Source organism: Athene cunicularia, assembly GCF_003259725.1.
Source record: "Athene cunicularia isolate RWA chromosome Z unlocalized genomic scaffold, athCun1 chrZ_part1, whole genome shotgun sequence".
NCBI lineage: Eukaryota > Metazoa > Chordata > Aves > Strigiformes > Strigidae > Athene > Athene cunicularia.
This window is the reverse complement of record NW_020799142.1, coordinates 25,858,792-25,871,018: the sequence shown is the minus strand read 5'-3', so window position 1 is coordinate 25,871,018 and position 12,227 is coordinate 25,858,792. Positions and strand designations below refer to the sequence as shown.

The 12,227-nt window shown below is 40.2% G+C and overlaps 1 protein-coding gene across 12 annotated transcripts in view; it reads left to right on the top strand.

The window, feature by feature from the left end:
* The window catches only part of UNC13B (unc-13 homolog B), a 214,126-nt gene that overhangs the window by 69,378 nt on the left and 132,521 nt on the right, over positions 1-12,227 (top strand). For all 12 annotated transcript variants that reach the window (XM_026865696.1, XM_026865703.1, XM_026865705.1 and 9 more), the window contains 2 exons: positions 226-552; positions 2,764-2,854. In XM_026865696.1, the coding sequence (XP_026721497.1) occupies positions 226-552; positions 2,764-2,854 (418 nt within the window). The remainder of the gene's footprint in view (positions 1-225; positions 553-2,763; positions 2,855-12,227) is intronic.

The following is a 12,227-nucleotide window of genomic DNA, read 5'->3' as shown; positions in this document are numbered from 1 at the left end:
GGTCTATACACTGGTAGGCTGTGTATGAAGTATTTCTACTGCCTACCCAAGTTTTGAGGTTTGGAAGTCTAGATCTAGTTCAGGGAACATAATAGTTAATTATGACTTTATAACACATCTTTTCAGTAATATTTAATGTCCCACTCAGTTTGTTAGATGTGCAGATTGCTTTGTGTTTCTCCAAGTCACTGTTTTTTTCTGATGGACTTTCTTACTCTCTCATAGTCCTGCTGGCAGTAGTAGATATGACTCCTCTTGTAATGTCAGCCAGGGAAGCTCTCACCTAAGTGAGCTGGACCATTCCCATGAAAGTGCCCATGGCTCCGAGCAAGAAGATGATCACCAGGAAAGAGAGGCAAATAATTCCTGCCACAGTTTGGGCAGCTACCAGAAGAATGGTCAGGCATGGCTCAGGGAACAAGAGGAGCCTCATGGCAAAGGAGAGGAAGAGAAGGTCTGTGAGACACAGGAGAAACATGCAGACCATTCTGCAGCTAAGTTACCTCTGGAACTTGAGAAGCCCAAGGATGTTGGTGCAGGAACCCAAGTGAGGTAGGTGAAACTATTACTGAGTTCTTTTTAACTAATTTAAAGAGGATTCCTCTGTTTGCTATTCCCTGGAGCAATTATATACATTGTTCTTGCAGCCTTCTCTAACAACTAACTTGATGTTGCTGATCTGTGAAACATCTTTATGTGCAGGACCAGTTATTTACGAGCTATTATGAGCTTATTATGGCCAAGTTTAAACTATGGTCAGTATGTATGTAAAGAGGAACACCTGTTAGTGCCCTGAAGCTCATCTGCTGTATTTTCAGTTTCTGGTTTGATCAATGTAGTCTGGCCCAAAGATAGCTGATTCCATTGCTCATGTGTGATCAAGCTTACATGTGAGCAACAAAGAACTACAGGTAGTCATGGTTAGAGCTGCACTAGTTCCTTTCTTGTGTAGCAGGTTACCACAATTAGAGTTAGTGTTTATGTTGTAGGTTGTAGAGTTACAGTATGAATAGACATGTTACTCTGACTCACTGTGGCAACTCTTCTTGTCCTTGCACTTGGGCTTTCCAAGCTGCCAACAGTATTGAAAACAGTCTTCAAAAGTATTTCAGCTCAGTTTGGGGGAGTAATGCACTGGATTTTGTATAGGTTCTACAGGAATTTCAAATTTCACTACTTAACTTTGGGAGTGACTTTTTTCCCTTGAGGTAATCAAGTCATTGCAGCCCCTTGCATGGATATGGTTATACTTTCATGAGGGATTGTTTTCATTTGTTTCAGTTAAATCCATGGAAAGATGTCTCCCTGCCTGTACGCTTTGGAGGGTACAGCTGGTGTCACTGTGCTTATATGAAAGAATTAACCACAGCAGTTCATGTGTAGGCAACCCTTACACTAAAGATGAAAAAAGGAAAACAAGACTAGAAAAAGTGTTAAACTGTTTTTAAACTCTGACTCACTTTCCTCTTCTCCTTACAGAGCCGCAGGAATCTTGTCCCAGAATGGCTGGCCTATATTTGTTCACAGGGAAGGTTATTCACATAGTCGGTTTCAGGCTAATTTAGGCATATAAGTTGGATACTCCCGCATCACTGGCTCCCTTTCTCTCCACTCTCTGGCAATGCTTTCCTGTCTCCATGGAGTATGCATGGAACTGAGCTCTGAACATTGATCCTTAGAGTTGCACCTGAGCTAGATGTGTAGCATGGATGCATGTTGCTCTGAGCTATGTTGTTTTTTGTTTTTTGTTTTTTTTTACTGTCAGCAATGCAGGGTGCTTTGCAGACAGGGAAAGATGTTTGTTTTGGTGATTTACACCTCAACAACATACAAAAGAAGGAATGCAACCAAAGGCCCAATGTATCATGAGGTTAGGGAATGTAAAATATGCTGGGGACACTGAGATGAAGCATTGATGCCAGATGCACATTGCCCTCTTGAAAAACTGTAGGAGAGGGTAGAGTGAGAAAGGTGCAATGAATGGGGAAAAACACAGCTGAGCTCTGTTGCCAGTGTTTCCACTGAAGAGGGGCTATAGATTTGTAGCAGTAGGGGTGAGTAGGCAGGGCAGTGGTTAGAAGGGACCTGCAACAGGCGTGGGGATGGAAAATCTTCCATTTGCCTCTTTGAGTGTGCAGTTATCGTAGAATCATAGAATGGTTTGGGTTAGAAGGAAGCTTTAAAGATCATCCAGTTCCAACCCCCCTGCCATGGGCAGGGACACCTTCCCCTAGCCCAGGTTGCTCAAAGCCCCGTCCAACCTGGCCTTGAACACTGCCAGGGAGGGGGCAGCCACAGCTTCTCTGAGAAACCTGTGCCAGGGCCTCACTACCCTCACAGGGAAGGATTTCTTTATAATATCTAATCTAAATCTATCCTCTTTAAGTTTAAAACTGTTACCCTTCATCCTATCACTACGTGCCCTTGTAAAGTGTTATGATACCAATGTGTTGAACTGGCTTGATTTGGTATCTTGGACTGCTTTCCTGATGTTCTGACCAACATCATCTTACGCCTGGGGCTGGATTGTATCCTAGCTTATATCTTTCAGCTCATCAGTTTCCAAGACTGTTCCTGGTCATAAAGAAACTTCTGCTTTACCCTCTCACTTCCTAGAGCATGTGCAGAGCTATGTTGACTGGAGCCTGTTGGTTACTTCAGCTTCCAGAGCTGAAGCTGTGATTACACTGTGTAACATTGAATCTTTATTGCTACAGGTAAATATTTTTTTCATATAGTGATTTTCTGTTTCTTGCCTTTAAGCTACCATGGGGACAATGAGCCACCGCCATTTGCTCCAGCAAGAGCCCATTGGATTAGAGCTATTAGCAAAGTGCGACTGCAGCTTCAAGAGGTAGGATGGAGTATTGTTTTGCTGCTTCTCTGTGCTACCTGGGTTTTAGATCTGTGGTGGAAGGTTGCATTTTTTTCTTCCTTTTAAAACACCTCTTATAATTTTGATGTTTTTCAGACAAAAATTTAATCAAATGTATTGTATAGGACTGTAGCATGTTAAGATGGTCTTAAAGCTATCTAATTCTATCAGATGTCCTGAACATCATTGTGTGGAACTAGAGATGAATATCAGATAAGAGGCAGAAACAGAGAAATTAGCTCTGAATTTGTAAATAGTTATAATAATGTCTGGGACTAAAAGGTTTGTGTTAAACTGTTCAAAATGAAGACTTTTTCTCAAGGCAACTTGGGGGTAGCTTGTTTGCTTAGTAGGAGTTATCTGTATTTGTCGTGTGAAAATGTTCCTTGGGAAACTTTACATCAAATATTTTTATATATACTAATTGAAAGTGGGTGTATAATAAGTCTTGGTATTTCCATTTCATGAAAGTAAGATTTAAAAATAAATAATCTTGATTTGGAAAGTCAAAAGGAAAAGGTTGTGACATTTTCTTCAACAGTATAAACACTCTTGTTTTAGGAAACAGCGATTAAGACCCAAAAAGTTGTTGTGTGTTCTTTTTAAAAAAGTCTTATGCTTTCATCCATCTGTGTGCCTACAGAAAGATAACATATGGTGTTCATATTCTATAGATGATAAACTATTGCTTACTACCCAAATTGCAGAGTTAATATATTTCATTTAGAAATACTACTTTCTTCTAGAGCACTCTTGTTTTTATAAGAAATTATTTTACAGTATCTGTCTAGCTATCTACCAGTAGCAGGACTCTTCTTTCTCGTCTGGATTTGTAGTAAATTTTTAGGAATTTTTTTTTTTTTTTTTTTTTTTTTTCATCTAAAGTGACATTGCAGAAATAGTTTTCCCCTTGGCTTATCTGGATTGTAAATTCTTTCCCATCTAACAATTACTGTGCTATTTGACTTCTGAGCAGAAGGAATTTGGGTCAGAACTGTCAGTATGACATGGAAAATGTAATTTAAGAACACTGTTATTATCTAAGAAGAAAAGGATCTTCTGTTACGATTTTGTAGAGCATGCAAGAAAAAAGTTTGATCTATGCCTTATGGAAAACAAGTTCAGAAACATAATGAAGGGACAAGAGATTCAGTGATGCCTCTCCCTGGAGATATCTCTCTTTTTTTTGTTTTTTTTGGGGGGGGGGTTTAATGTGGTGTTTTTTTTTGTTTTGGGTTTTGTTTTTTTTTATGAGACAGTACAAGGTCCATGAGGTGGTTCAGCGTCAATCTTTGTGTTTCTGCTGAACTGGAAGGAAGATGTGCTTTGAGATGACTGTCACAGAAACACTAGTTATGATAGAAAAATGTCATCATTTGCTTTGCCTTGACCACTTTTAACAGCTATTGGTACAAAATTCCCTTAAAACAAAAAACAGAAGATGGAGCTTGCCATCAGAGTGCTCCAGGGCTTAGCTGTCTTGACTGTCCAGAGACTTTTCCTGCTCTAGATCTCTCTTGTGCCATACAAATCCATTTCTTGTGACTACGACAAATAGTAAAGGAGCAGAACAATTTGTTTCCTCTCTGTTATAGTGGAGGGGAGCTGCAAAGAGATCATGAAGCCCCACATGCTCTTCTCATGTTCCATAAATGACACTTTTTCTTTTAGCCTTTTCTTGTCAGGTTTTTTGTTTGGTGGTTTTGGTTTTTTTTTTTAGGCACTCTAATCAGCCCCTCTTTCCCTGCCCTTCCCGCCTTCTCCTTTCTTTGTTTTTCCTGAAGTGCAGTGTCCAGAGCTGAGTGTAGAAAGCTGGCCGAGAGCCTGCTGCACAGTGCACTACAGAGCAATGTTTGTCCTCCAGGCTGTGATCCTGATATCCCAAGCTATCAGGCATCCTGCTGTGATGGTGCCTTTTTATCACAGACTAACACTGGTGCAATAGTTAGTCTCCTACCCTTCCCAGAGCTGAGGTTCCTTCTGATGAAAGTCTTTGTCAGTTGTTCCTTAGCCTATATTTGTGTTGGATTACAGCTGAGTATGGCTTTGTACTTGTTCTTACCGAACTGGTTTTTTTCACTCCTTAAGCTGTCTTTTCTTGCTCGGTTGTGCCTACAAATCCTTAACTTGTATGTGAAAAAGTTGTGTAGTACCCAAGCTGCCAGGCTGTGTGCTACCAGAGCTGCTTCAGGGACCCTGCTTGATACATTCTTTGAGCTTGGCTAGCCTGAATATAATTTTTTCCAGTGTGTTTGCATCTGTTTTAGCAATTTCATCCAGACCTGAGGATATAAAACTTCTGTTCTTCTCCTACCCCTAAGTCTAATTTACCTTGTTATAGAAGGAAGTGAAATGCATTTGACACAGTTCTACTCTTGATGAAACCATGCTCGCTGTTATTTCTCTCCTTTTTATGTTCTGGGAGATTTGCAAATAATTTGATTTTTTTGTTCCAGTCTTCAATTTCCAGGATGGGGAGGAGAAAGTCAAGTTAGTGCTTTCATAATTATCCAAGCCCTCCTCTTCCTACTTTTTAAACATAAATGCTTGCTTTGCCCTTTTCATATCTCCAAGTGCATTGCCTGTTTTTCAAGTTCTTAGTGCTTTGTGATTGTTGGTCTTGCAACCTAATACCCAGGGATGAAGATTTATCAGGGCCAGCTGACTTAGAAATAACTACCTTTCTTTCAAATTTGTTTTCTTTTATGGCAGCTTGTTTTTTATAACTTGCTAAGCTTTTTTTCCTTTTTTTATGAAACAGTATTAATTCTGTCAGCTGCCTGACTGCTGTTGTCCCTGTCAGTGAAGATGTAAAGCAATTAAGACATCAAATGTTCCAGCCTTCTTCATGTCACCTGATGATAGCTTTGTCTTCCTATGAGTAGCAGCCATGGTTCTTTTGTCATATTGTGTGTTCACTGCTAGGTGTTTGATTTTGTGTGTCAGCCTTTTGATTTCTTTCCTGTGCAATCATGTTTGGCCTTAAAACCTTCCTCAAGAAGAGGTTTCAAGCCCTCTGGAGAGGAGGACAGGTCTCATTATATGTCCTTTCCTTCCTGTTCACTGTAATAGCTTGTGATTTTTGTGTGTTAAGGCTGTTTCATTAGCTTCCTGAACTCCCTGGTCCTTTAAGCCTGTTTCTTGTGAGCTCTTGCTACTAATTTTCTAAGTTTTTATTAGTTTGTGTTCTTGAATTACATAATATTTTCCTAGCCTGTCAGATTCCTTTCCCTCTAAGGTATCAGGAAGACTGTCACAGTTTTCAGATGCATTTGCATCCTCACTTCTCTCTGTACTTTTGTTCAAATCCAGAAGAGCATCTCGTTAGTTGCTTTCTTGCACCTTGTGTGTCATAAGCTCATTCCTGGTCTTGTTCAAGAGTCAGTGATATGAATACAGACTATCCAGGCAGGTATCAGGATTTCAGAGGTCCCTGTGATAATAGTCTAACCAGGTGATTCTTCTGGTGGTTAGAAAAGGTCATGTCTTGTTTCTCTGATTGCCCTGTTAACATCTTCCTATTTTCTGTCATAATCTAGAAGCTTTCAAGAGGACTATCCTTCTCTTTTGTTCTAGTGCTTAGAGCAGCTGCTTATGTCCTTACTGTTCAAAGCAATGCCACCAGCTCTTTTCCATGTACCCCTTCCTCAATGTGTTAATGAAATGTTAATGAACACATGTGGAACTCCAGCTCACAGATCTGAACTGCTGGATTCTCTCACATAGACTACTGAAATGGTTCTTATGACTCTTAATGATCTGGATGACATCTGAAAAAAAAAAAAAAAAAAAAATTCATGTGTGGTGTGATTGTAAATCCCCAGAGTGATCCAGCCTCCTACCTGGAAGAGATTAATATTCATGTGAATAATATATATGCATCCTACAGCACCATGAGTCAGAAATTTTAGTAGTATTTTAATTAAGACTTGACAGTTATAAAATGGCACAGAAATTTGTAACTGTGCATGTTAAAAAAGCTTTGTGGTAGTGTGCATGTTTTTTTCTTCACTTCTGCTGTTTTGCTTGTTCTCTTTCTGTATTTGTGAAGAGGAAACTTAATTATGCCAGAATAAAACTAGGGTTTTTAGCCCTGAGAGGAATGACTCAATAATTCTCACCTTCACACTCAGAACTTTGTCTACAAAGAGGGATTAATTGATAGCTCATGCGCTGCAGTCCCTCTGTGGGAGCTTCTTTTCCAGAAGAACAACAAACACATAGCTATTGCATCTTCAACTTGCAGCCCACTTTAACTGAAATAGCCTTTAGCTAGGGACATGGGTGTCTGAGTTTTAAAATTACACGAATTTGAATCGGAGTTTTGTATAACATGCAAGAATTGGCAGTCTGGAGAAGAGAAAAAATTCAGTCAAATCATCAAATTGTCTCTCTTATCAATTCTTTCAAGCATATTTAAGTATTACAGGAGGGTTTGGGGTCTGGGACTTTATCCACTCATATTGAATTTGTTTATGGGGGAAAAAGTCTTATGCACGGTTTTCCTCTTTTTATTTTAGGAGATTAAATACATCAATTTTCTAGTTTTCATTTCAAAACAAAGTCATTGGAGCTGTGTTTCCTCTTTGTTTTTTCTTCTTCTAGATGCCAATAATTATACCAATTATTTTTATTTTAATCTTTGTATTTCCCAGTCAAATGTCAATAATCTGTTCTTTTTCGCTGCTGTGTAACTAGATCACATACTGAGATGGCAGATGTAGTTCATAACATTGTTTTTCTGGAATACCATAAGCACTTGCAACGAGGAGACTAAATGACAGGTATCCTCTAGTCTTACAGGTACCCAGTTGTATCCTCAGTCTTATTTTGCCATGCTCCATGGTTTCACAGGCAGCACTTCTGATCAAGCACCTGCAAATATTTAAGAACCATCAGGATCTCACTTTTAAAAGCCCTGTCCCAGGGAGGATGTTGTATTGGTGGTTTTGGAGTATGAAGCCCTGTTTTTAAGGAAGAAAGCTGCTGGTGCAAACCACCACTATTCCTTTCTTATGTAGCTGTGTTGTGTCCTGAAGAGTCTTTTCTGGACTTCCACTGTTAGTGAGGAGGTCAACAAGGCACTAACTGGTGCCAGCTTTGATTCCTAATTTGATTGCAAGTTATCTGCCTGCCCCCACTCACCACATGTGAATCCAGACCCTCTGATCAGTAAAACCATGTACTGTACACCAGTCAGTCACCAAAGATTAGAAACTGTCCCTTTACACCTCTCATGAACCGTGCAGCCCATGCAATAGTTTACTATCAGCATTTTATTTCTCTCAAGCTTTGTTGCCTAGGTGTCTTTTTATTAGTCCCGTGAAGATGAGTAAGCTCTGCATTTTCAAAGCCTCCTACACAGTGGCAAAGAAGCAAACTGAAGCACTATGACTCTAACAGAGAGTTACTAGAAACTTCTCTTCACTCAGAAAAACTACATCTCCAGTTAAATGTCTTCCTTCTTTTCTACCTGTTGTATTTATGGGGGATTATCTTTAACTTCCACCACAGTAGCAGCATTGATGATCAAATGTCCTAGGAATCAGGGTTGGTGAGGATCTCTAGGAACACCCTTGTGCTCATGCAATTACGGGTCCTACACCAGAGAGGAGTTCAGGTCTGTGTAGGTAAGGTGCAATCTGAGGGTCACTGCCAGCTGTAGCACAGATTGTTTGCTGTCAGGTGGCTGTACCCACAATGGCAGTCAAGTGCTTTCTGCATACCTTATCTATAAAATCTCTATGAAGCTTTCAGATCCCTTAGGGATCACACAACAATATTTATTTAAAAAAAACATTTAAATACAAAAGTAGTGGAGATGTTTTGCTATCTCCCCATGCCATAATCTTCACTGTGTTGCGTTGGAGTTTGCAGACTGGCATGTCTTGTGGGACTCTCCAAAGCCCTTCATGGCTTTTCCAGGGCAGCTTTTAGTGCAGAGTGATTCCCCAGTGCTTAAACAACCACCTGTGTCTGTGGTTGAGACCTGTTGTCTCTTCTGGGTGCCTCTCTGTGAGGGAAGGTTCAGCTGACATGCTGTATGTACTCAGAGGAAGGAAAAGCTTCTTTAATCTCCGAGTGGCTTAAATAGGTACCTGCATATTTGCATTTGTTTGAAATAAAATGCATGTTTTTTCATCCTTACTGAGATTCTATCACTTTACTATCATTTTTTAACCTGCTTTACAATGAATGTTAACAGTAATGTTACAGCAGAGAGAGAATTATTTGCATGTACACACAAGAAAGCAGTGTTTTGCCTTCATTAGCTGCTGTCATGATTTTTGAGTAGCTTTTTGATAACCTTATCTCCAGTGGGAAATACCAGCAGGCTTGCTCTTAGAGTAGCTACACTAAAATTAAGAGAAATGCTCTCCTGTGGAGCAAAATGCTGGCCAGAAATGCTTTTCATAATGACCACAGCAACTAGAAGGCTGTTCAACTGCTAACAGGATTTTTTGCAAAGCTGCTCTCAACATATCAATGTACTGACACTCAAGTTATATTCATCTCTGCTAAAAACCAATTTTGATGTTGATGGTCTGTGTTCCTGGGCACACAGGGCATCTGTCCCCTTCGGTGACAACAGAGTTCCTCCATATTTTCCTGTTGCTGGTTAGAAAAAACCCAAACTAACTTGGAAAGTTGTCTTAGTTGTTACAGGAGTTTGCAGAGGGGATAGCTAACTTTCCTGTAATACTATTTTAGATTTTTTCTCTACAAGCCTCCCGTGGGGCTTGTGAGACCAGGAGTGGACTCCAAGAGAAGGCAATCCTGACGTGCTGTTTCTTTTACTGATCTATAGTGGTATTCAGGACTACAATTTTATTTCTCTAGTTTTGTATTGTAAACTCTACATACCTATAAGTCAAAATTATTATGAAGCCTTTGGATGTGAGTCCAATTGTAAGCTACTTTTCTTCCAAGATTTATTCCATTGATTTTCTTAAAAAGAAAGGGAAGGTGTTTGTGCAACACCTGGGATGTTTACAAACATAGGATGTGCCACAGTCAGGTGCATCTCTTAACTTTGTGCCAGCACTGCACATTTTAAGTTCAAGTAATCCAGTCTGGCTGGACTGTATGCTTCTCTTCTCTGCCTTGTAAGGTCATAATGATAGTACTGGGATGAATGTGAATAGTCTGCCTTTATATCCTTTTTTTTTTTTTTTTTTTTTTTTGTGTGAGTGCTTGACTTCTGGAATTAGGCTGGATGGAAAGTATCTGCTGCTTTTGCAAAGTGAGGGGGTTTTGAGGGGTGGAAGGGGGCTTAGACTTTCTGATTTTGACTTTTTGAGGTTAACTGGTATGTGATGGATTGGAGACCAATCTGTGTAAGAGCCAGCACTTTATAGAGTATGTCTAGATTAAGGGTGGAATAGGACTCTAGTGCCTGATCTAAACTAGGCAATAATGAGATTTTAACCTAGGTTTTCCATGGTTTAGGTAAGTGCATTGACTGCTAAGCTGTAACACTCTTATAGGAATGACTCTTACTCTGTCGCCTGTTTGGACATACTAGGCCAGAGAAATATTCCCACTCAAATTCATCATGATCCTGTAAAGCAGATTTTGATTCTGACAAGTTGGTGTTTTTTGAAGGAAAAGGTGTCTTGGTTACCTTCCTTTCTCCCTGTGGAACTTGTACCTCTAATGATCAGAGAGCAAGATGTGGGTGGCAGCAGTGGGCTGGCAATGTGGATAGATGACTGATGTCTTGTACACCTTCGAGGTTCCCAATGAGATATGTATCCAAAATTGCTGCCATTTTGTCCCTGGGCATCTCTTCTCTTAGGCAATCTGGTCACAGCAGTTTCTGTGTTTGTTATCTCCAGAAGTGACTTGCATGTTGCAGGCTGAAGGATCTATCCATGTGCCTATGTAGAGCACCGCTGAACCAGGATGAACTACAGTAAGCTTTTTTTCCCCTGTCTGGTGTTGCGCAGAAATACATTCACATTTGTACCAAGACTTTTCCAAATACTTTGTCGAGCAATGGCTTGTCTTTTCCCACAGCTTGCTGCAGTAGTTGTCTAAAGCTTTCAGGAAAGATGGAACACAGATATGTTTGGAGAGTGGACCAAGTCCTCTAAATATTATCTCCCAAAGGCTGTAGAAGAATACTAAAAATGTTGGATCTGAGGCAACCGTTGCTACCTTATGCAAAACTCCCCTCTGTGCACCTTGTTTTGGGGATGTAACGGCAGAAAGAATTAGAGCATTGTACTCTGTTAATAGAGCCTTGTATCTGATGTGTAGTGGGGCACAGAAACCTGTACTGTCCTGACCACGTCGACATGGCACTCGTGCATGGTGCTCATCCATAGAAATGGAGAAAGCTTCATCCAGCATTGGAGTAAGTCGATTCCTCCTGCTCAGAATAGGGGTGCAATGGGAGGAGTGGGAGGGGGGACTCCTACCTGCCACATACGCAGGCCTTAAAAATAGCATTGGCTGTTGGGAGAGCCAGACTTCACACTCTTATTTTTAAGGCTCTGTGTGGGAGGAGGGGATATTTCCCAGTGTTGTGTATTACTGAAGCAATCTGTACAAGCTGCACCAGAGAGATAGCAGTGGGCTTTGGCTTACAAAGCACAAGACTTGGGGAAAAGATGAGCTAACCAGCACTGACTGAGAGTATCATAAATAAAGCATTAACTATTCATGCAGTGTTAGCAAATGCTTTGAGTAACATCATAACTTCATAGAAAAAGGCACTAGGTCAGAAAAAGGGGTTTGGTACATGACAATTTTGTCTTTTGGTGTTGTTGTTCTTCTTTCACTTGTTTTCCAAGCTGCATGGTTACACAACTTGTTTAGATGTAGGGCATGGCTGCCCTTCATGCTCTTGAGCTAATTTGTGGGGTTGTGTAAGGGTTGTTGTAGCTGGAATCTTCTAGTAGAGTGCATCTGGGTTTAAGTAAGATGATTGTTTTTTTGCCTCCCATTGCAAAAGTGGCATTTGGAAGTCAAATGCTGTTAATACTGCTTAATGTAAAGCCTGAAGACAGCAGGACTCCAGTTCTGGCTGGTGCTACATAGTATGTAGAGTAGAATTTTTATTTTCTGCACATTTTAATGTCAGTGTTTTACTGAATTCAAGACACTTGAATGTTTTGTGGTACAGCAAATGAATGCTGCCCATTAGGATGTAGCTCTTGACAGGTAGTACAAGAACTTTTTTTTTCATCCAGACTCCTTTATTGGCATCCAAACAGGAGTTTTAAGCCATGTCATGGCCACCAATATGTTGTCCACTGTCAGCTCATATTTAGAGTCTGAACAATTTTGTGTCTTTGTGGAAGAATGATCAGATGAGCCCGATCTGGGTCAAGCTGTGTGTTCATTT